Source organism: Balaenoptera acutorostrata, chromosome 10 (genome assembly GCF_949987535.1).
Source record: "Balaenoptera acutorostrata chromosome 10, mBalAcu1.1, whole genome shotgun sequence".
In the NCBI taxonomy this organism is placed as follows: Eukaryota; Metazoa; Chordata; class Mammalia; order Artiodactyla; family Balaenopteridae; genus Balaenoptera; species Balaenoptera acutorostrata.
Genome location: NC_080073.1, coordinates 82369248 through 82394927, shown reverse-complemented (window position 1 = coordinate 82394927; position 25680 = coordinate 82369248). Strand labels below are relative to the sequence as shown.

General features: G+C 43.7%; 1 protein-coding gene across 1 annotated transcript; it reads left to right on the top strand.

Moving 5' to 3' along the window:
* The first annotated feature begins 1969 nt into the window (after window positions 1-1969).
* Window positions 1970-24524, top strand: LOC103002179 (glutathione S-transferase alpha-4-like). Its single transcript, XM_007194043.2, is given in 7 exon segments — window positions 1970-1978; window positions 15299-15404; window positions 16754-16805; window positions 19407-19539; window positions 20778-20910; window positions 23651-23719; window positions 23721-24524. Coding segments are annotated over 6 exon segments (528 nt in total). The 5' UTR covers window positions 1970-1978; window positions 15299-15317; the 3' UTR covers window positions 23775-24524.
* Window positions 24525-25680: the final 1156 nt, after the last annotated feature.

The window sequence follows — 25680 nt, the reverse complement described above, 5'->3', positions numbered from 1 at the left end:
GACAGGTTCCCACATCGTTCTGCTCACGGTTACATGAGCTGAAATCGTGCAGTTGACTTCCCATGCTGGAAACAAGCTCCCCTTCCCCATCCTGCACACGTGGAGTCCCCCAGCTTTTGGGTCCAGACCCTTTAGTCTCAACACCCTCCACCCTCCCATCTTCACGAGCCACCAGACTCCGGTAAAAGAGCAGGCGGTCAGGCAGCGGATCGTTGTCCTCAAAGACAGCAGTGTGTTGAGCGTTCAGGAATGAACTAGGATCCGTGAGGCAGGGAGCCGGAGCAGAGGGGACCCACGAGGCTCACCGGCTAGACGCCACAGCAGCTGAGCCAACGGGGTAAAAGTGCACACCTTCGTGGGTCCTCCAGCGTCTAGGACAAAACGGGGAGCTGGACGGTGTGGGGCTCTGGTGTCTGACAGAGGAACAGCTGCAGCGCCTAATGAGCCTGGGACCCAGCCTAAGCCACTCAGAGGGGCTTTGGCAGACTGGGTGCCCGAAGGAACACCTGACACTCCGGACCAGGCGCCTGGGGGGTGGGGCGATGCATGGAGGTGCCAGGCTCCTGGGGAAAGGGTCAGCAGAAGGTGAATTCCAGGGGGCCCCAGCTCTCATACCTGCTCATGTTCCCTCTTTGTTGTATTTGCCTTTTGTAATTTTTACCCAAATTGTCTGCCCAGAAGATTCCATGGTGGGCTCCTTGCTCTATTAGTGCCAACATCCCCACCTAAGGGAACCCTCTGATCACGAACTCTGTAGCTCACCCCACACACTCCATACCTCTGTCTCACCACCCTATTTTATTTTCTTCAGAGCACTCGACACCCCCTGGCAATCTTCTCTGTTTAATCAATCTGTGTCTTTATATTTAAAGTGGGTTTCTTAGGGAAAACATAGAATTGGGTCTTAAGCCACTCACGATAGCCTCTGTCTTAAAATTGGTGTATTTAAGACATTCACATTTAAAATGATTATTGATGTAGTTGCATTAATCTCTACCAGGTTTGTGGCTGTTTTCTACTTGTTGCCCTGGTTCTTTGTTTCTCCCCCCACCTTTTTTTGTCTTCCACTCTTTTTCTGCCTTCTCTGGTTTTATTTTATTTTTTTTAATTTATTTTTTTTTCACACACTGTATTTTATTTTTACAAGAGATAAATAAACTGACACCAAGCATTGTAAATGGATGACCACAACAAAAGCAACAATGATTGCAATTACCAAACACAAAGCACACTCATACTATGTCATAATATTGACATTCAGTCCAGTAATCCTCCACTGTAAGAGCTCCTTTACTTTGCAGTGCTTCTCTGGTTTTAATTGAGCATTTTATATGATTCCATTTTCTCTCCTCTCTTAGCATGTCAATTATAGTTGTTTGGTTTTTTTTAAAGTTTTATTGGTTCTAAAGTTTCCAATATGTATATACAACTACACTAAGACCACTTTCAAATAACACTATACCACTTCACGGGTAGTGCAGGTACCTTATAACTATATTCCCAATTCCTCCCTCCTACCACTTATAACACTATGGTCGTAGATTTCATTTATTCATAAGCTATAATCATGTGATATATTGTTACCATTATTATTTTGAATACACTGCATTTATTTGTTTATATATTTATACTGCCTGTCTTCCCCAACTAGAATGTAAGCACCACCGATGACACTGGGTCTGTCATGCCTACCATTGTAGACCCAGGGCCTAAAATGGTACCTGGCACAGAGTGGTACTTAGTAAATATTTGTTGAATGAGCTAGTGGAATCTTACTTTCTTCTTACTTGAGTATCTTGATGCTCTATCAAATATCCAAACAAGGGATGTTAAGTGAAGCCCCAGCAGTGTGTACAAACTGGAATGCTCATTGGCCAATCCCTTGAGGGGGTGGAGCTTTCAATTAGAAAGGAAAGGGTTATAAACCCTCACTTAATCCACCCACAGCACCCCGAGACAAGAGCCAGGAAAAGCTAAGGTTAGTGGTGACGTTCTTATCCACTCTTTTTGGCCTTGGTTGGATAGTTTTTGTGGCCAAATTTGCAACTTGTAGTTAGCGATTGTTTTAACTTTATGGTTAACTTAATGACAGTTATTTCTAAACTTGTCTATATCAAATAAAAGGCAGAGATATTTTTTCTTTTGAGTCGATACATAAATGAAAACGAGAGGCAAATGTACATCTAGACAAAGCCTTTGAAGACTTTCATTGCTTGTGCATGAAATGTGCATAATATCATACGTTAAAATGCCTCCCACACCGTGTCGCACGTTAAATGTAATTTCAAAAATAAGTATGTAAGAGTCAGGTGGTGCTTCAGTTGATAATACGCTTGGTAAAACTGAAGCATTTATTAATTCTTGAGCCATTACATTTTTTTCCTCCTCGGCCAAATCTCATATTTTTGGACACAGTTGGAAAGAACACAGGCATCACCCACTCTGTGCCAGGTGCCTAACGGGTAAACTCAACCTCCTGCCTTCCTCGTATGCTTGGAAGATTCAGTCCAAATGATGTGACACTGGGGTCTTCCTCTGGGGTCCTGCCTCCCCAGGGGATGGCACCAAGTTGAAAGCAGGCGTATCTAAGTCAAGTCCAGACACAAATTTTTCTAAGACTTGCCCCAGTCTTTAAACAGCAGTGGGCCATGTAGTGGTTCACTTTGTTTATTCTCCAAGCAACCTGGGATGAAGTCTCCTTCTCGGCTCAGCTGTATTTTTCATTTAAGTAAGTTCGTTAGCCTTGGGGAGATGTCAATATGAATCAATCCATTAGACCCTAACGGAAAGGAAATTTCGTTTCTATAACTGAAATATAGGGCTCTCCACAGAAGATGCTTATTAGCATGTGAGCTTGGAACAGAACTACCTCCCTAACCATCCTATTACATAAGTAACCCCTACTCCCTCCCCACCCTGGAATAGGGTTCAGTTGTTTGTGTTTTGAAAATGCCATATAAACACTTGAGCTCTTTTTCCCGGGGGCTAGTTCCCTGTAGGATACTTTCCCTTTGGTAGCATGTCAAATCCAACTAATTAATATGTCAAATCCAACCAAATAAGTATTTTGCTAATATGTCATAAATAGAAAAATAGAAGAGAAATCATTCATAATCAATTAAAAATGGACTTTCATCAGTATCTTATAGTTTTCTGCGTACAGGTCTTTTGCCTCCTTAGGTAGGTTTATTCCTAGGTGTTTTATTCTTTTTGTTGCAATGGTAAATGGTATTGTTTCCTTAATTTCTCTTTCTGATCTTTCGTTGTTAGTGTATAGGAATGCAAGAGATTTCTGTGCATTAATTTTGTATCCTGCGACTTTACTAAATTCATTGATTAGCTCTAGTAGTTTTCTGATGGCATCTTTAGGATTTTCTATGTATAGTATTATGTCAGCGGCAAACAGTGACAGTCTTACCTATTCTTTTCCAATTTGGATTCCTTTTATTTCTTTTTCTTCTCTGATTGCCGTGGCTAGGACTTCCAAAACTGTGTTGAATAATAGTGGTGAGAGTGGACACCCTTGTCTTGTTCCTGATCTTAGAGGAAATGCTTTCAGTTTTTCACCATTGAGAATAATGTTTGCTGTGGGTTTGTTATATATCAAAAAAAAAAAAACCCAATCAAAAAATGGGCAGAAGACCTAAATAGACATTCTCCAAAGAAGACATGCAGATGGCCAACACACACATGTAAAGAGGTTCAACATCACTAATTATTAGAGAAATGCAAATCAAAACTACAAGGAGGTATCACCTCACACTGGTCAGAATGGCCATCATCAAAAAATCTACAAACAATAAATGCTGGAGAGGGCGTGGAGAAAGGGGAACCCTGATGCACTGTTGGTGGGAATGTAAATTGACACAGCCACTATGGAGAACAGTATGGAGGGTTCTTAAAAAACTAAAAATAGGACTACCATATGACCCAGCAATCCCACTACTGGGCATATACCCAGAGAAAACCAAAATTCAAAAAGACTCATGCACCCCAATGTTCATTGCAGCACTATTTACAATAGTCAGGACATGGAAGCAACCTAAGTGTCCATCAACAGAGGAATGGATAAAGAAGATGTGGTACATATATACGCTGGAATATTACTCAGCCATAAAAAGGAATGAAATTGGGTCATTTGTAGAGACATGGATGGACCTAGAGACTGTCATAACAGAGTGAAGTAAGAAAGAGAAAAATAAATATTGTATGTTAACGCATATATGTGGAATCTAGAAAAATGGTATAGATGATCTTATTTGCAGAGCCGAAATAGAGACACAGACCTACAGAATGATTGTATGGATACCAAGGGGGAAAGGTGGGGGTGGGAGGAATTGGGAGATTGGGATTGACATATATACACTATTGATACTATGTATAAGATAGATAACTAACGAGAACCTACTGCATAGCACAGGGAACTCTGCTCAGTGCTCTGTGGTGACTTAAACGGGAAGGAAATCAAAAAAAGAGGGGATATATGTATACGTATAGCTGATTCATTTTGCTGTACAGTAGAAACTAACACAACAATGTAAAGCAACTATATTCCACTAAAAATTAATTTTTTAAAAATGGGCTGTAATATTAAAGCTATACTGAAAGTCTTGGTTGTGCTGTTAATATTGCTCTTTCAACTTTAACATATTCTTTTTCTGAAACATTATACACTTAAAGCTAGGATAATGCTACATCTTTCCAAACTAGCATATTTAAATTCTGTGGGGAATACAGGATTCTCTCGGAGAATGTTTTGTCTTAGTGATGGATTTTGATCTTGCTGGTTGTCATGAAGCTAGGCAGTTCTTATCCATTGGAGAAGCCAGAGTAAATGTCAAGGATATTTCTAGTGATAATAGATTTAGAATTGGCATCTTGCACAACATTGTAAAGCAATTTTACTCCAATAAAAAAAAGAACTGGCATCTTGTATTTTGACCCCAAGCATCTGCTAAAACTGGCAACTTCTTAAATTAATCCCTTAAAACTTTCATTATCTAGAAAATTCAATAAAAGCCTGCTTTTTGCCTAACTGAAATCAAGAAAAATGTGCATTGTTTTGCCTAAATTGTCCAGAACGACTGTTAACATTATCAGTAGAATTTCACCCCAAAAAGACTGGCTGATTTCCCAAAGTGTGTGTTCAGCAGATAGGAGCACAGGGCGAATGAATACAAGGGAAGAGAAATAAGACCAGAAAGATTGTTAAAACTGGAGGAAACGAAGATGATCTAATTCTGAACCAACTCTTCATTTTAGAGTTGAGGAAAGTGACATCTCTTCCAGACCTGCCCAAGGCTGGAACCTACACACCTGGTACTTAAACCTGGGGATTGGAGGAGGCCTCGCATCTTAGGAATTCTTTTTATAAAGGATCTAACATGGGAAATGTACTTATAATTCTCCCTAATTCCCTCTCCCCTTCCCTTTCTCTGTTCTTAGCCTCATACACTCCTGCACATCACAATTTGCTCAGCCTGCTTTTTTTTTTTTTAGTTAATGATTTTATTTTATTTTTTTTGGCTGCGTTGGGTCTTCGTTGCTGTGCACAGGCTCTCTGTAGTTGTGGTGAGTGGGGGCTACTCTTCGTTGCAGTGCGCGGGCTTCTTACTGCGGTGGCTTCTCTTGTTGCAGAGCATGGGCTCTAGGGTACACGGGCTTCAGTAGCTGTGGCACGTGGGCCCAGTTGCTCCACGGCACGTGGGATCTTCCCGGACCAGGGCTCAAACCCATGTCCTCTACATTGGCAGGTGGATTCTTAACCACTGCACCACCAGGGAAGTCCATCAGCCTGCTTTTTAAGCATGAGATTCTGCACTTTGTGCCTGCCCAGCAGACCCTGGGAGAACCTGGGGCCACACACTGAGCCCCAGGTCTAGTTTAGTTGGGTTTTCACTCTAGACCTGGCTTCTCAAACTCGATTTTAGTTACAGGCACACCTTGTTTTATTGTGCTCCGCATATACTGCGTTTTTTACAAATGGAAGTTTTTGAGACAACACTGCTTCAAGCAAGTTTATCAGCATCATTTTTTTTAAAATAAATTTATTGATTGATTTTTGGGTGTGTTGGGTCTTCGTTTCTGTGCGAGGGCTTTCTCTAGTTGCGGCGAGTGGGGGTCACTCTTCATGGTGCACAGGCCTCTCACTGTCACGGGCTCTCTTGTTGCAGAGCACAGGCTCCAGACGCGCAGGCTCAGTAGTTGTGGCTTACGGGCCTAGTTGCTCCGCGGCATGTGGGATCTTCCCAGACCAGAGCTTGAACCCTTGTCCCCTGCATTGGCAGGCAGATTCTCAACCACTGCGCCACCAGGGAAGCCCTCAGCATCATTTTTCCAATCAGCATTTGCTCACTTTGTGTCTCTGTGCTGCATTTTGGTAATTCTCGGGGTATTTCGAAACTTTTCATTATTATTGTAATTGTTATGGTGATCAGTGATCTTTGATGTTACTACTGCAAGAAGATTATGACTTGCTGAAGGTTCAGGTGATGGCCAGAATTTTTTTAGCAATTAAATGTTTTCTAATTAATATATGTACATTGTTTTTTTAGACATAATGCTACTGCACACTTAATAGACTACAGTATAGTATGAACATAACTTTTACAGGCACTGGGAAACCAAAAACATGTCGTGTGACTCACTTTATTGCAATATTCGCTTTATTGCTGTGGTCTGGAACTGAACCCACAATTTCTCTGAGATCTGCCTGTGTACAAGTGAATCACCTGGGGAGCTTGTGAAAAATGCAGACTCTGATTCAGTAGATCTGGCCCAGGGACTGAGATTCTACATTTCTAACAAGTTCCCAGGTAAAGCTGATGCTGGTCCAAAATTACACTTCTAGAGAATGCCTTCCCCTCCTTTTCGAAGCAAAATTGACTTTTTTCTCACATGTGAATATTGCTGCAATCTGGAGATACAGATATGTGTGTGTGTGTGTGTGTGTGTGTGTGTGTGTGCGTGTGCGCCATTTTTTGAGTCCTTACTATGTTCAGCAATTTGCACACGTCACATTTCCATCACTAAACAAATGAATTAGGAACTATGAGGAAACTGTAGCTGAGAGAGGTTAAAAAAAACTTGCTCAAATGAGAGGGAGAGCTGAAATTTGTATGTAGGTCTTTGTTTTTCCTGGTACCCAGAGCCAAACTCAGATACGTGTTCTTCCACATTTTCTAAAAGATATTTAAAATTTTTTATTTTATCTGCTCAAATTTTTTGCCCACTGGTTTTTTTTTTTTTTTGGCCCACTGTTTTAATTGTTGATTTTTGTTTTTATTATTGATATATAAGAGTTCTTCATATATTCTGGATGAGTCCCTTTATCCGATATGCTTTACAAATAATTTCTCCCAATATTTGGCTTGCCTTTTTCTTAAAAATGCCTTTTGAAGAGCAAAGTTTTAAATACTGGTAAGTGCAATTTTTAAAGTTGTGCCTTATACTTTCTATTTTTTATCAAATAAATCATTTCTTACTTTATGGTCACAGAAAAAAAAAAGGAAAAGAAAAAAAAAAGATTTAGGGCATGTTTGTTACCCAAGGACCACACTCCCACAATCCAAAGGTTGTCATGCCATTATGGCTGCTTTCTGTCCACCTTGCCTTGGGCACCTGGGGCTCTGGGTGGGGCCGTGCATACCCCCTGCTCATCTCAGGTAAAGCTGCACCCAGGTGAAGTTCGACAGCCTTCAGAGGTGGGGTCTCATTTCCCAAGGTCTAAAGTTTCATGCGTGGAGCCTACTTGGAGAACCAGGTGTGTTTAATTCAGGACAAACCTGTCGGTCAAGGTCAGTACAAAAAGCAGAGTTGAAGAGGTGGGCGTGAGTTTAGACTCAGCTTGACCCCCTGGGTTCTGGTTCTTCTAGCAGCTGTGTTCTCAGAGTGTTTGCATTTTGGGTGAAATCCAGAAAGAACTCCTTTGTTCCCGGCTTCTTCGTTTCCCAGGGGCAGAATGAATATTTCCATTGCACCTGTTCTTGTAAGCTTTGACTACATACTTTTTTTAACAATAATTGGGTTTACTTTTTGAAGCATAAACTTGGTCCTCTGTATTACCAAGTTGTGGTTTATCCTAATCTTTGTTTAAATTCATTAGAGGTCAAGGAAAAAGGACTAAAGGACTTGGTTTAGGCCCTTAACCTATTATGCCATGGGGCAGGGAAGGGAGGGGCTGAAATAACCAAACATATTTATATATACCTATTCTGTAATATATACCTATTCCTGTAATACTATATTATGCTTTTATTAAACACTTATTTCATTCTGACTTACCTCTTGGTAGTCTGGATATTTCCATCACTAGATATAAGGTTTGTAAGGTTTTCGATAACAGGAACTGCATCTTATTTATCTTTGTATGCTTGGAGTGTCCAAACCTACAACTGTAGCCAGAGAAGGAGCTCCATGAATGTTTGATGTTGAAAGAAAGAATGACAGATCCAACACAGAAATCTTAACAAATGAAGAAACTTGTCTCTCAAAGTGGCACACTGAAGTAAAAGCCACCGTGTGTCGGGGATAACACGGGGCTGCTTCTGTAGGAGGTGGAGGAACCGTGCCAAGATCCCTGCCTCCCAGGAGCTGGCCGTCTCCTTAGGGTCTTGCAGTGCTGAATCCCGGGGAGCAGTTGGCTCTTGGCTAGGGTGTGAGATTGTAAAAGATATTGGGCCCCTCCTCTGTCTCTGCTGTTCTAGAAGGAACAGTTCCTCCTGGGGGGGGGGGGGTTGGGGTGGGGACCGCAGTCCTGCTGAGAGTTCGTCGTTCACCTGGGAGCCCAGTTCAGAACGTGTGGAGCCCAGGCTGAGCAGTGAGCAAGGGCAGCTGGCTGGCTAGAGACAGCCATCAATGGGGCACACAGACATTTGCTGAGACTTTTACACGAAGTAGTGGCTGGTTATTAACAACCAGAAAAAAAGTTTCCTTCTTTTGGGCAGGAAGGTAGGATTGCAGACTACAGTCCTGTTTATCTAAGGTGGGGTCTCCTTCATTGTAACACTGGGCTTTGGGGGCTACCTTGGGCACCAGGGAAGGTTTGGTGGTGGTGGTGGGGAGGGGAGTGATCCTGTCCCTTGGAATCCCGTTCTGGATTCCTGACTTACATGCTGCAACCTCCTATGTGCGCCTTGAGAATGTGCGAGGGGTGAGCAGAAGTAAGTGCGGGAAAACGGTGAGCCCAAAGAGTCACATAAAATTCCCAAATACGCTTCCATACAGCAGCAAACCACGTGCTCCACTTAGCGCTCACAATCACAAATGAAGGCAAAAGCCACACCAGATTTTACTTTCTAAGTATCTTCTGTTGCAATATTGAATCAAATTTCCAAAAGTTTTAGCTCCCTTTTACAAATATCAATTGCATTTGTGACAAACACTTAAAAAGCACATATAAAACAGGCCACTCAGCATAAAAAACTCTAAGAAAACACTAAATCCACTTGTAATTTGATTAAAGAAAAATGGAAGACTCTACTTGATATGAGTGAGATATCATGGTATGTATTTTTAAAATATCTTTATTGCAGTATAATTGCTTTACATTGTTGTGTTACTTTCTGCTGTATAACAAAGTGAATCAGCTATATGTATACGTATATCCCCATATCCCCTCCCTCTTGCATTTCCCTCCCACCCTCCTTATCCCACCCCTCTAGGTGGTCGCAAAGCACTGAGCTGATCTCCCTGTGCTGTGCAGCTGCTTCCCACTAGCTATCTATTTTACATTTGGTAGTGTATATAAGTCCATGCCACTCTCTCACTACATCCCAGCTTATCCTTCCCCCTCCCCATGTCCTCAAGTCCATTCTCTATGTCTGCGTCTTTATTCCTGTCCTGCCCCTAGGTTCATCAGAACCATTTTTTTTTTAGATTCCATATATACGTGTTAGCATACAGTATTTGTTTTTCTCTTTCTGACTTACTTCACTCTGTATGACAGACTCTAGGTCCGTCCACCTCACTACAAATAACTCAATTTCGTTTCTTTTTATGGCTGAGTAATGTTCTATTGTATATATATGTGCCACATCTTCTTTATCCATTCATCTGTCGATGGACACTTAGGTTGCTTCCATGTCCTGGCTGTTGTAAATAGTGCTGCAATGAACATTGGGGTACATGTGTCTTTTTGAATTATGGTTTTCTCTGGGTATATGCCCAGTAGTGGGATTGCTGTGTCGTATGGTAGTTCTATTTTTAGTTTTTTAAGGAACCTCCATACTGTTCTCCATAATGGCTGTATCAATTTACATTCCCACCAACAGTGCAAGAGGGTTCCCTTTTCTCCACACCCGCTCCAGCATTTATTGTTTGTACATTTTTTGATGATGGCCATTCTGACCAGTGTGAGGTGATACCTCACTGTAGTGTTGATTTGCATTTCTCTAACGATTAGTGATGTTGAGCATCTTTTCATGTGTTTGTTGGCAATCTGTGTATCTTCTTTGGAGAAATGTCTATTTAGGTCTTCTGCCCATTTTTGGATTGGGTTGCTTGTTTTTTTGATATTGAGCTGCATGAGCTGCTTGTATATTTTGGAGATTAATCCTTTGTCAGCTACTTCGTTTGCAAATATTTTCTCCCATCCTGAGGGTTGTCTTTTCGTCTTGTTTATGGTTTCCTTTGCTGTGCAAAAGCTCTTAAGTTTCATTAGGTCCCATTTGTTTATTTTTGTTTTTATTTCCATTTCTCTAGGAGGTGGGTCAAAAGGGATCTTGCTGTGATTTATGTCATAGAGTGTTCTGCCTATGTTTTCCTCTAAGAGTTTTATAGTGTCTGGCCTTACATTTAGGTCTTTAATCCATTTTGAGTTTATTTTTGTGCATGGTGTTAGGGAGTGTTCTAATTTCATTCTTTTACATGTAGCTGTCCAGTTTTCCCAGCACCACTTATTGAAGAGGCTGTCTTTTCTCCATTACATATTCTTGCCTCCTTCATCAAAGATAAGGTGACCATATGTGCGTGGGTTTACCTCTGGGCTTTCTATCCTGTTCCTTTGATCTATATTTCTGTTTTTGTACCAGTACCATACTGTCTTGATTACTGTAGATTTGTAGTATAGTCTGAAGTCAGGGAGCCTGATTCCTCCAGCTCCGTTTTTCTCAACAGGTTCCTGGGGGTCCAAGTGGGCAGGGGAAACCTGGCCATGCTCCCTTTTGATCCTCTGTCCTCCCAATGGTTCCCCAATTTCCTCCTTCGGGCATGGGATCCTTTTCCGTCCCCCAGCCACCCCTCAGGGGTACCAGTCCCATCCCGCCTCCACTTCTCCTCCCCCTTCACTCCCCCCATGCCCCACATCCTACCAGGTCGATGGGGGTCCCTCCCGTCCTCTTAGGTGTCCTTGGTCCCCCACCAGTGCCTGGTAGGTGCCCTAGTTGTGAGGAGATGCGAATTCCGTGTCCTCCTAGTATGCCATCTTGACTCTGCCTCTCCCATGGTATATATTTTATCTATTAATTTTATCAGTCCTTGGCCTTCACAATAACCCTCTGGGGTGGGAAGTGCAATCACCACCCCCATCTTAAGGATTAGGAGAGATGGAATAAGGTTGTACAATAGTGAGGACTCATGGCACTAAAGCCCAGAGCCCCCAACCTTTGAAAGATGGGGATAGTCACACCCACTTATCATTTCTGTTTTAGGATCCAACCCCCAAGTCTAGCACGGAGTAGGCTTTACATGAACAAAACCAGATCCACACCTGAGTATGTTACCGAACCAAACTTGGGTCCACTCGCCCAAGTGCAGTAAAGCCAATCTACTGACACTGGGTTGTGGTGAAGGAAGATGCAGAGGTTTATTGCAGGGCACCGAGCAAGGAGTCCAGAACAGCTAGTGCTCAAAAAGCCCAAACTCTCCGATGGGTTTCAGCAAAGCATTTTTAAAGACCAGGTGAGGGAGGGGTGTCCCAGGGTATGGGATCAGCTGGTGCCCGATTCTCTGATTGGTTGAAAGTGAGGTAAGGGGGCAGTGTCACATTATCAATCCTTAGGCAGCCGGTAGGTCTGGGGGCTATGTGCTCATGATTATCAAGTAGTTAATTTCTTCCATTTGGTGGTGGTTTTAGCATCTGTAAAACAACTCAGGAATGTCCATCAGATACTATTATCTAGGTACTTCAGAGAGGAGCGATAGCAGAGGATGGGGGCAAAGAGGTCTGTCCCGGGAAGGTCCCATAGGGTCCTGCTGGGTTACAAGCCCTCAGCTTTCTCAGTGTTCATTCCCTTGGACAGGCCAGAGTGGCTGTTATCCACTTCCAGGGGGTTATACCCCAGGGAGTCCAGGTTTCCCTCTCACTCAGTGACTCTCCCCTCCCCATGGAAAATACAACATTCCATTCCTAGCACCTAGACTGCTATCCATTTGTCTGATGTTGCTGGGTTCCCACTGATTCCACCTCCAAGGGCCCATATCTCTACATCTCTTTGAATGTCGACCCTGCCATGCCAACAAGAAGCTTGCCCCATTCTTAATAAGTTTAGGATAGCATTTTGCTGCCAATCCTTTTGTCTGAGAGTTTGGTATTATTGGCACCAGGCACAGCCATTGGTAGATCACTCTCGACTGGGTCTCTGGAACAAATATACAGTCTGCAGCCTCCAAGTCATGATACTCGGTGACCGTGTGAGGTACCTGTCTCCCACTGGCAATCCAGGGCGGGGAGTTTTCATCTCTCTGGGTTTCAAATCACTAAGAGAATAACCAGCCAGAAGAAAGACTTTTCAGCCTGCATTTTAAGCACACACTGCTCAGAAACAACTTTCTGGAGGCTACCAGAAATGATCATATTTGGATCCACAGTTTCTAAACCAAAGGATAACTTTCTACTTTGGCTAACTGGGGTAGCAGAATAGAATCGCTGTAAACAGAGATTTAGCAGGATTTCCTTTGTCCCATTGAATTTATTTCAAACAGAATTTGGACTAGTTAAACATTTCATGGAGACAGAACGACAGGAATCAACCTCAGACCAGCCCCAGCCAGACTTACAGCCTCATCCCCATCTCTCTGGGCAGGTAGAGGGGGTCAAATGGTGCAGCTCTGTGCAGTCAAAGGAGAGTGGAGAGACGGAGTTTCCCAAGTGAGACGCTGATATTTAACTTCACCAGCATTGCTTTATTATTATTTCTTTTTTGGCCACACTGCACGGCATGCGGGATCTTAGTTCCCCAACCAGGGATCGAACCCATGCCCCATGCAGTGGAAGTGCAGAGTCCTGACCACTGGACTGCCAGGGAATTCCCAGTATTGCTTGATTTTTGTCTGAAGCTGCAGGATGCCTTGGGACCTGGAGGGGATCCTTTGAGGGAGGGCTTGAATCATTTGTCAGTTGCCCAGTTTCTTTTGCCTTGCTACCTCCTGACACCCGGTCAGGACCTGGAAGCTGGTCCACCTGGAATGTGAATAACCCGGGCGTGGGAACCCACTGTGTGTGTGTGTGTGTGTGTGTGTCCTTTGCCATGTTGGTGAATTCCTGTGCCCTCCTCCTTTTGACTTCTAAGAGTGTGAGGGGCTACTTCTCTTTGGTCCTTAACCATCCTACGAGGGACTCTCCAGGAGATCAGGGAATTCAGGAGTTATCTTGTTGGAAGGAGGTTAGAAGACATGGTCGCCATCCCCCTCTTCTCATATTTTCTCCACATTTACTTTACTGTAAGATTCATTTTAAGGTTTTTCAGTAGTGAGTTGCTGGCCTTAAACATAGCTCCTCTAATCAGAGAATTGTGGTGCCTTTTTAATCACTGTGTCTCCCAAGACAACAAAGTGGTGGGTTTTCAGGAAGCTCCTTTAATTGTCAACCTGCCGTAGCTAAAGAGGCAATTTAAAAGGAATGAATCTGGACAAAAACCGAACATAGGCAGTGCCCGGGGGTGGCAAGACCCCAGCGAGAAAGGAATCCAACTCCTCCAAGAGTTCAACTGTAAATCCAACACAGAGGAGAAGCGGACGGTTGTGAGGGAAAATGGCTTCAAAACACCTGCAAGACTTTGGGAACCCGAGTGACTTTGTTGTCTTAGGATTGTGGGTATTAACACTACGTTTCTCATCATAAACTGAGCTACTGGTATTCTTGGTTTTTTTACTTCCTTGTGAGTTTGTTAGTGCAGGCAGCATCCTCAAGTGGTACCCTGGCTAGGGCGTGATGTGGGGCTGTCTGGGGCTCACCTGGCAGAGGACTACGGTGAGTGCTGCTCTGCTCGGTAAGCTGAGGGTGGCCTCCCCCTCCACGCGCTCACCCTGACCCTCCCTGAGCGCCTCCGAGCGCCTTGTGCGCTGTGCCAACAGCTGGCATTGTTGCCGTTTTCTTGCAGGATGCATTGTTGCATCTGGGGTCAGAGGGGTAAACGTGAGAAAAGAAGATCCAGCCATCCTCTTAGTTGGTATAGAGCTTTAGTATATTCAAAGCACTTTACCTTTATGTTATCTCATTTGATCCCCTCTATAATCCTGGCAGGGGTCACTAACATAATAGCCACTGTGACTCTTGCAACCACGAGATAGAAAGTGCCACTGGGTACACGTGCGTTATCACTATACTCTGCTTGAAAAGGCCGCGGGTCACTTAGCGTAATTCTTCCCAGTTACAGATGAGGGCATGCAGGCAGACAGAAGTTGAGGGAATTGGACTTGAGGTTACCCAGCTCCTTGGTGGCTGGGTAAGGACTAGATCTTGGTCTTGTCTCAGTCTGCTTCTGTGCTTGTCCCAGCATCAGGAAAATCTCGTGACAGAAATGAAGGAGTCCCCAGTTCCCACGGATCATTTCCAGCCCAACAGGTCCAGCTCCTTCCCACTGTTAGAAAAGATTTCTTTTGCAGGGTCATTCATGAAACCATCCTATTAACCCCTGGTTCCTTTCTCAAAATACCAGAGGCAGGCTCTTGAGTCTACAGAACACAGATACCTTGATAGGTATAGTTTGTTCTTTCCTTTTTCTTAAATTGTGAGATAGAGCATACATATAGGAGAGTGCAAAAACATTTCTATACAGTTTAAAGACTAATGATAAAGGCTAATTACTAATTCTGCTTCAGAAACAACATTACTAGCATCCCAGAATCCCACACATCCCCCTCCCCAATCACAACCCCCATTCTCCTTAATAGAGATAACCACCATCTTGTATCTGTGATAATTACTTTCTTGCTCTTCTTCCTAGTTTTACCTCCTATGTATGCATCCCTAAATAATAGTTTTGTTTCACCAATTTTGGAGTTGTTTTTAAGTGGAGACACACCATACAGTCTGTGTTAGTTTGTTCTTTAGACACATTTCTCTTATTTTGCCCTTCAGAAAACCCAAGCCAAGAGTCATGGTGGCCAAACCCAAGCTCTGCTACATCCATGGCCGGGGCAGGATAGAGTCAATCTGCTGGCTGCTGGCTGCAGCTGACGTGGAGGTTGGTTCCTGATTGGGAAAGGGAAGGAGGGTAATCTGGGCAAGACTGACGTGGTCCCCTTCCCCCTTCAAAAGTCAGGATGGTGCCTTCAAGCTGTAGCCACTCTTTCCTTTCCAACTGCCTTCCTTTGTAAGAGGTGAAGGAGGGATCACAGTCTTCTGCTTAAACAGGGGTACGAAGGGGAAAGCCTAGGGAGGTGTTCTGGAAGCTTTGTGAGCCTCGAAAGATCTTGATGGATCACAAGACAGAGGAGAGAGAGGAGGCCCACATCTAAATCATTCTCTCTGTTGGGACCAGCTGATTTCCTGGGGTCTTTCCAGCTCTGGTCAGCACCTCAATCATGTTCTACCCATGACTGCCCACCAGAACCTTAGGCCCAGCTGCAGCCTGGCCCCCACCTTGACCCTCATCTGAAAGGTCTGCCCCACTGGGATTTTTCCTTAACTCTGAATTCCTTCTTGCTGACTTCTCTGTAGATTTTCACAAGTGCTTTGGAATTGTTTTGTTTCATGCAGGTGTAGACTCCCTTGTCCCTATTTGAATGTCATCTCCTCTAGAACATGGACGTAGGACTTTCTTTATTTTGCTTTGTTTTACTCACCTTATCTTACCCCCATCTCAAGGTCTGGGGGATAAAAAGGTCACTCTCTCCCACAAAAGCTTTGGAAACTCCATCAATAAATGATGATGCGCCCACCTGAATAATGATCTTTGGATCCCTTTCATTGAATATGTGAGCATCAAAGAAAAACTTAATTTGACCCGATATGGAGGGAGAAAACACAGAAGAGAGAGAAGAAAGAGAGGAAAGGGAAGAGGAGAAATCCCTGGGGAAGTTGGAGGAAAGGACAAGAGTTTGGAGAGAAGGCAGAGCTAAGATGAAGAAAAGGAAAAATATGAATGGGGGCTTGGGGATATCCTTTAAGTAGGCAACAGCCAAAAAGGGATGCCAGTCCCATGTCAGTCTAAGCTACTCTATACACACGCTCTGTCAGAATTTTCAGCTATGTGGTAGATAGCTTTGTGGTTCCTTTTAAAGTTTTCATTCTGGAAGCCGTTGGGAATTTTATACTGTGAGCATTTCTTTTCTCCTTCCATCCCTTCCTTCCTTCCTCCCTTCTCTTTCTTTCTTTTCTTTCTTTCTCCTTTCTTTCTCTATCTCTCCCTTTCCTGCTTTCCTTCCTTCCTCCCTCCCTTCTCTTTCTTTTCTTTCTTTCTCCTTTCTCTATCTCTCCCTTTCTTTCCTGCTTTCTTTCTTTCTTTATTCCTCTCTCTCCCCCCCGCTTCTCTTTCCTTCTCTCTCTCTCTCTCACCTTAAGGTTATAACAATGTCTCTATCCTTTATCTAGTTTGAAGAAGAATTTCTTGAAACTAGAGAACAATATGAGAAGTTGCAGAAGGGTGAGCCTAGATTTATTCAGTGTTATCTTATCGGAAAAAATACAAATATGTTCTTGGAAATATTCATTTCAACACAGAGCTCTGGAATGACAACCATTAGAAAAGGCCCACAGTGTGATTGCTAACACTGACTGTTCGCTGTGTCCCTGGCACAGAGCTAAATGTGTCATCAGCACTACCTCCTTAGGCTTCATAAAAGCTCCTCAAGTAGGTTATGATTCTGGCTTCGACTAGATATGATAGCCTGGGTTGACCCAGTGCCAACTGGTTCAATAATCCCCATCCCACCAGAGAATCCTTCAAGAATTCTTTACAATGATCCAGTGGGTTGGAGGAGAGGGAGTAAAAGGGAGGGTGAATTGCACCGAAGATGTTCTCTGGTTCTCATTGTTCCTATTCACTTTTTCTTAGCGGTTTTAGCAGATTAATAGACAGCGTTTTACCAGGTCACAACTGTAGAATCAAAACTATAGAAAAGATCCAAATTTGACTGAATTTAGAAGAAGTCCTTAATCCTTACAATTCCCCAGAAAATTTTCTCACACTGAGAGAGAAGACTGGTGAGTTCCCAGTCCTTCTTAAACTTCTAACAGCCATAATGTGATTGATGTTTTCTTTATCTAAGGAAACCCAGTGTCCCTATTGTTGCTGATAAATAGTCATGAAATTAACACAAATTATTTTTTAAGAAAGACATTCAGCAAGTCATCAACAGACCTAGTGTTTACCTGCTGCATGGTTTGGGGCAAGGCCTTTAATTTCTCTGCATCTCGTCTCCCTGCCATAGAATAACAGAATCTCTCTGGTCCTAGATTGCAGTATGCCGGGAGATCTCATTGAGGGGGAAGACATGCTTAGCCCTTCCCAATTCTTGTCCAGGACCTTTATTATCTAGAATACCTCTGAAGCGCTTCTTCCCCTCTTCCTCTTTATTTCTGCCCCATTTTACTCTAAATAAGGACAGTCGCATAGCAGTGGTTAAATACCTATGTACTGAATAAATAAATGGACGTATCTCCATGAACTCTCCCATGATCAATCTGGCAGGAAGTGCTCCCTAACAGCTTAAGAAATGCTCCAGCCCTCCCTGAGTCTGTGATGCTGCTATTGTGCTTGGGACACCCTCCTGAGCATTGCTGTTATTTGTAAACAGGGACAGCCAGAGAGAGCACTGGGCCAGGAGTCAGGAGGCCACTTCTGCCGGCTTAGCTGTCCCCTCTGGGTTTGAGCAAGTCACTTTGCCCCCTTGGCCTCCACAGTACCATCGTTTATAATATGAACGACTTGAACTAAATGATCTCAAAAATCCTCTCCTGCATTCTTGATGTGAGTTTTTTTTTTAATCCTTCTGAAGAGGACGATCAGCTCTTAGAAGCAGAGATCATTTCTAATGGCTGTTTGCATCACTGATAAGCAGAAACACAGAGCCCAGCTTTAGATGTTCCTTCAGTTTTGGACAAATGTAGAACTGCCTCTAGGAAATGGAGGTTTTGCAGTGTCTCCACTAACAATAGTATTGATATTTCCAAAGTATGGTCACAAGTATGATCCCACTCAAAGAAACGCAGTAAGATGGACAGGACAGATACTTTTACAGATCATAAAACAGGCTCAGAGAAATTGAAGACTTGCCCAAAGTCCTCCATCACCCCATGAGACAGGGACACTAGCTCCCTGGAAAGCTGTCACTGGTGCCTGTGCTGGTTCTCTTCCACCATGTTCCCACCTCTCATTAAGCCAAGTAGGAACAGTATTGGAAGTTGGGGGAATTAACTGTGGCTTTTGCCAATGCACTGGTGAAGTCTGGCTCCTATACTAGGTAAAATTCCTTATCCTCATTAATGTACAGGTGTGAGTGAAAATTTAAAGGCTGCTCATTTCTTCAAGACCCCATGAAAAGAGCACTATATGTAGTACATCTTTAAATGCATTATTTATATAGGCAGTCACTGACAGAGAAGAAAAGTTAAATTTTACTGAACACTGATTGTTGACAGTATTGTGTTTTACTTATGTTATCTTGTTTCATCCTTTCAAAATCCTGCTAGTTGGATATTATGACCATTTTAGAGAAAATGAAACTGAAGCTCAGATAAGTCATTTACATGAAGTCACATGGCCGGGAAGGGCTAAAGCTGACATTCGGACCCAGGACCTGGGTTCTTGCTGTCACATCCATCCCGCTGCCGTGTAGACCTAGAGTGACACCTGTTGTGCTTTTTAAAGAATTCAGACTCCATCCCTGATCAGAATATCTGGAGGGTGGGGTGAGTATTTTTAACAACCCACCTCTTCCAGGTGATTCTTATACACCTGAAAGTTTGAAAACCAAAAGCACTTATACCATAACACAGTCAGAGTAAATGTAGAAAGCTTTAAAATAATCATGATTAACCAACACACAAAAATTCATGAAACCATCAAGCAAATCTCACATTTTCCATGAAGCAAATGGTAGACATTTCCTCAACAACTGGGGGCTCTAACTCACCACTTTGGATGAAAACGAATAATCACAATGAAATCAGAAGTGGACCCTCCTGCAGGGTGACCACAATCATGGGGGGAGAGTATCTTAACCTCTCTTCACTCAAACCACAGATGGATGCCTGCTTTTCCGCCAGGTGCATCTGGTTGAAATTGACAGAATGGTGCTGACACAGACAAGAGCTATCCTCAGCTACCTTGCTGCTAAGTACAACTTGCATGGGAGGGACCTGAAGGAGACACTCAGGTACCAGAGTGTTCGTGCCTATACTGGGTTCTTAGCCAAACTCTGTGGTCCTGCACCAACTGAGACCCAGCTCAGATGTAACCTTTCAGCCTGGATGGAGGGGAGGAGGCAAGGGAACAAGGGGAGATGCTCGTGCTACAACAGCATGTCTTGTGCATACTCTGAATACCTGCTCCAAGTTTCCCCTTCTACTCTTCATCACAATTTGCATTCAACATTCTCGTATTCTCTCCCCACTCCTAACAAAGTATGTTCTCATCAAATGACCTGGTAAACTATTCTGCATGAAGGTGGAAATGACTGACTCAGCAAACAAATATTGAGCATTGTATCAATGATCAATTACTGCAAATAACGCTGTATAACATGTCACCTTGAAGCCCAGTGACTTAAATCAGCAAGGATTATTGCTCACCAGTTTATGGTTCATCTGGGTGTCAGCATTTCTGGGCCAGGCTTGACGTATCTTGGCTGGACTCACTCCTATGTGGTCAACCAGTAGTCAGCGAGGAGACCCTGGTTGGGGTGTTGGCTGACTATCAACTGTGGGGGGCAAATGGCCCCGTGTCTCTCATTCTCTCATTCTGAGCTTGTTCTCCTGGTAGCCAGGCAGGGTTGTCAGAGAGGGTGAAAGCACACAGGCTCTTAGGTTCTAGGCTCAGAACTGGGACCTCATCCTATTAGTCAAAGCAAGTCATGAGGTCAGCCCAGGCAGCAGACCCCATCTACTGATGGGAAGAGCTGCCACATTTTATCACAAATACTGAAGGGTGAAGATGAGTGGCCACGGTTTTTGTTTTTGTTTTTGCATTTATACACCACAGGCATCCACTCTGTGCTGAGCACTGGCTGAGGATGATTGGGTTCTTCCTCCCAGGAATAGTTCGGTTTCACCTGAGATGAGTAAACTTAAGACAAAACAAAGACTTGAAACTATAAAATTCTATCTGGATTTGCAGTCAGGGGACCTGTTTAGTAGTATACCTACTGTATAGCACAGGGAACTATACTCAGTATTTTGTAATAACCAATAAGGGAAAAGAATCTGAAGAAAAAATAGATATAAGTATGTATAACTGAATCACCCGAAACTAGCACAACATTGTAAATCAACTACCTCCATTAAAAAAAAAAAAAAGTCATTTCCCCAGTATCTAATTGCACCAAAAAAAGTGGCGGATCAGGAAACCCCATACTCAAAGGTTCCTCTCGGATCGAGAGTCCACCTGTCTTGTCAGGATCTACATGTATGCCGATGGCATCCTGAACCTTATGATGATGGTGGCGCTGGCTGCGTTCTAACCCCCAGAGGAAAACCCGGCTTTAATTGTGAAGAAAGCTAAAACCCGGCATTTCCCCGTCTTTGAAAAGGTAGGCTGCAGGGATCTATTTGGCCGAGACGGGTGTGGCACAGGGTCCGGGTCGGTGACAGCTGCGCGCTCAGATCCTACGGCGGGGAGAAGGGCGGGGCGGGGCTGACATCTAAGACGGCCCCCCCAAGTCCCCGCCTCCCAGGGCCCTCCAACCCCCTCAGCCCAGGAAGCAGTGGGGGAGGGGCGGATGAGAACTGGGGGAGGGGGGTGCACAGTGCAGGAAGTCCCCTCCTCCACCTCCAGGATCCAGGATGGTGACATTTCCTACTGCTGATGAGAATAAAGAGTGAAATCTGAAAAAACGGAAGCTCTGTTGGAGCTGTACTGCATTTGGACCAAAATTTTAATAAGGATCCCAAAACACAGTGTAATTATGGAACCTCTAACCGAACAGAATTGGAATAAACCAAGGGCGATGAAAGGATATGAGATTTCTGTTCTGATAGGATTTTTAGGAAGTAAAATCTTATGGAGGGAGAAAGAATAGATTATTTTGATTTCTAGCATAAACATTTAGTGCTTTCCATTTCTTGTAGTGCTTTGAGAGTGTTTTTACTGAAGAAGTAAGGCTGACAGGTCTGCTTGTGTTCTTTTCCTCCCCAGCTCCTACCAGACCATTCTGCCCCGTTAAGTCCCCCTGATGCCAGGGGTCCCCATGAAGCCCCTCAGTTGCTCAGAGCCTCTGCTCAGAGTATTACCAACACAAGTTCATGTGCCCAATGCACAGTGAGGCCAAACAAAGCAAAACGTGGGAGTTTGGAGCAAAAAAAGGTTTATTGCAGGGCCATTCAAGGAGATAGGTGGCTTGTGCACCAAAACCCCGGAACTCCTCAAAGGGTTTCAGCAAAGCACTTCTAAAGGGAAGGTGAGGGAGGGGCATGGTCAGTTGTTGCAACTTCTTGGTGTAGGAATCCTTTGTTCTTGCAGCTGTCCAGTAGGTCAGGTCACAATGTTCCTGTAAACCTTCAACAAGACAAATGTTATTCTCTGTTCTGCAACTCTTTATCTCTATGTGAATGGACTCTTAAAGGTTACAGCCCTGAAAATAGGCTATCCTGTATATTTCAGGCCACAGGCAACATTCTTTTGCAAAAGGTGCAAAGCCAGCATGACTAAGCACAGGAAAAGGACCAGGTCTAATATGGAGTCAGATTTGTTCTTCCTTATTACAAGACAGCACTGCCTCTTTCCTGATGTGTTGCCCATCCTCAGACCTCTCTCTATGATTCCTGCCACTGCCAGACCTTACCTGGCTTCTATTCCAATTCCTTACAAACATTTTCTCTAATAGGTGACCATAGGTTTTGTAGTTTAAGACTAGCAATTTTTAATTATTAAAAAAGAAATATGTAAGGCATTCATATAAACCAAAAGAAGAAAAGAAAGAAAAAGAACAACAGTAATCCTACCAGCCAAATGTTTCTGCCTTAGACTTCCTGACGTCTTATTTTACATTTTCCTCCCAAATGGCATCATACTAAATATTGTTCTGTGGCCTGCTTTTAACATTTTTTTACATGTCAATACATGTATGTGTTTATTTACATGTCAATATTCTTCTGCAATGTCATTTTATTCCCTTTTATTTTCACTAAGCAATAGAGTCACATCTTTTTGAAAAATCAGAACTAATATAAAAAGGTCATTAATTATGGAATCTCATTCTCACCAGTGCCCTCCCACCTTCCCACCCCCATAATCTTTTTTATTGGTTTCCTGTGTACCCTTCCAGGGTTCCTATTTATGCAGATATAAGAAAATATAAATATATGCCTATCTCCCCTCCTCCCACTTTCTCACACAAGACGGAAAATAGTGTATATTATGTTCTGCCCTGGGCTTTTTTTTTTTTTAACTAAACGATGCAATGCATTGCATTCTCTGTCAATACAGGGATCTTCCTCCTTCCTTTTATATATATATAATATCATTTTAAATTGCTGACTTATATTTCTTGCAGGGAGGTAACATAATTTATATAACCAGTTATATTTTCCTAGAAACATAGGTTATTTCTAGTTTTTCATTGTGCTAACATTCTTATAGTTATTTCATACCCATACTTATTCCCTTATAATAAATTCCTAGAACAGGAATTGATACTTCAAGAAATATGAATTTCTAGAGTTATTAATATGCATTACCTACTGGTGTCAGTTTTTCTTTTTAAATTTTATTTATTTATTTATTTATTTTGGCTGCACTTCGTTGCTGCGCACGGGCTTTCTCTAGTTGTGGTGAGCAGGGGCTACTCTTTGTTGCAGTACGCGGGCTACTCCTGGCGGTGGCTTCTCCTGTTGCAGAGCACAAGCTCTACGTGCACGGGCTTCAGTAGTTGCAGCACACGGGCTCAGTAGTTGCAGCTCGTGGGCTCTAGAGCACAGGCTCAGTAGTTGTGGCACACAGGCTTAGTTGCTCTGCAGCATGTGGGATCTTCCCAGACCAGGGATTGAACCCGTGTCCCCTGCCTTGGCAGGCAGATTCTTAACCACTGCACCACCAGGGAAGTTCCTCAATGATTCTTCAGTAAGAAAATTTCACTAATGCTAAACAGGCCAGCAATTGTATTACCCTTCTCAGGAATACCCAGGAAATGTGTATTGAGGATTAACTTGGAGTCAGCACTCTGGGCCTCACAAGCTGACAATCTAAGCTTCTCCCTCTCATGACAAAGTTTTGGTTTCTCTTAAAGGTTGTGAGTGCTCTTGAAACCCTGATTTTACTGTTTCACATTTCAGGCATTTAAAACAAGAATCAGCAACATCCCTACAATTAAGAAGTTCCTGCAGCCTGGGAGTCAGAAGAAGCTGCCCCCCGGATAGCCACTATGTTGAAGTTGTCAGGAACATTTTGCAGTTCTAAAGGCAGCAGGCTTTCAATGGCAAATTAATAAACCAATCGCAGCATCGGCTTATGTCGCCAAGCAACTGTAGATTCTAGGAGTAAAGTGTAGATTCTAGGAGTAAAGTGTCTGAAAAGAACAAAACCATATTGCCATCTGCAGCAAATGCCAATTAAATGCAATATAAAACCATTTGGGGGCTTCCCTGGTGGCACAGTGGTTAAGAATCCGCCTGCCGGGCTTCCCTGGTGGCGCAGTGGTTAAGAATCTGCCTGCCAATGCAGGGGACACGGGTTCGAGCCCTGGTCTGGGAAGATCCCACATGCCGCGGAGCAACTGGGCCTGTGAGCCACAACTACTAAGCCTGCGCGTCTGGAGCCTGTGCTCCGCAACAAGAGAGGCCGCGATAGTGAGAGGCCCGCGCACCGCGATGAAGAGTGGCCCCCGCTTGCCGCAACTAGAAAAAAAAAAGCTGTCGCACAGAAACGAAGACCTAACAGCCATAAATAAATTAATTAATTAATTTAAAAAAAGAATCCGCCTGCCAACGCAGGGGACACGGGTTCGATCCTGGCCCAGGAAGATCCCACATGCCGCGGAGCAGCTAAGCCCGTGCGCCACAGCTCCTGGGCCTGCACTCTAGAGCCCGTGAGCCTAGAGCCCGGGCTCTGCAACAAGAGAAGCCACTGCAATGAGAAGCCCGTGCACCACAACGAAGAGTAGACCCTGCTCAGCGCAACTAGAGAAAGCCCGCGCGCAGCAACAAAGACCCAATGCAGCCAAAAATAAATAAATAAATAAATTTATTTATTAAAAGAAAAATTCTGATGTGTGAAAATTTTTTTTAAGCTCGTCAACTGTGGTTGATGGTTACAGTGATTATGAAATCACTGTTCTGTGTAAAGAGGCTGATATATTTCCGGCAGTGGCCTACAGAGGGCACTGTTCTTGCTGTCTGCATCAAGACCAGGACCATCGAGGGAAGAGTGAGGAGAGATTTCAGGCGGCAGGATCTCTCCGACACCCACCGTGATGCTGAGTATTTGGGATAGAAAAAAAGTGGCAAATGACAAATCAGGAGTAAGATAATGGCTGACACCAGTAAATCCTAAGAGGAAGCATGGGAGACAGAGAGCGTCCGGGAAACATCATTTTGCAACCCTGAAAAAAACTTGGACAATTAAGACAACCCTATTCCACTTAACAGAGACACCTGAGGCTAGGTTTTGCTTTGGTCGAACAATTCCAAGTAACACTGAGATTAGATATAACTGAAGAATATTTATACAAATTGACCCAAAGATTCCCTAGCCCTGATATACATTCTTTAAGGGTAACTATTATGTTCTAAAGCCGTGAAATTTGGAACTCGGCCCCCGTCAGGGCTCTGTTTGGCGAGGGATGGAGAGCTATTCAGGGTGATGTTCCAGGCCCAGCTGTGGCCTCTCCTGGGGAGTCTCTGGTCTGGAGCAGGGCCCCTTCCAACGGCTTGGGGTACACAACTTTACCACTCTAAGCTGCTGCTGGGACGTCCCGCCCAGGCTACGCACTGGATCAGTTTCTGAGCATATATCCAGGTTCATGGCCTTACTTGTGAAATGGCTTAATGATCCACCAGACTTCATGCTGCTTCTTCAGGACCACCGTGGGGCATGACCTTCCTTATGCTATACCCTGTCCCATCAATTCCTCCTACCCATTCAGAGGACGGATGGACTGATCATCAGTTATGACAACCCAGGCCAGTCAGCACCCCTTGCCCAGTAAGGCCTGAGCTCCAGTCAGTCAAAGCCCAGCCTGGGGATTGCATTTAGCAAACAGCCCCATCTCATCCCCCACCTGCACAGCCATGGCCAAAAGATGGTGAAGAAGAGAGAGAGGGATGGTGTTTCAGAGGAAACCCAGCCCACTCTGTGTGGGATGACT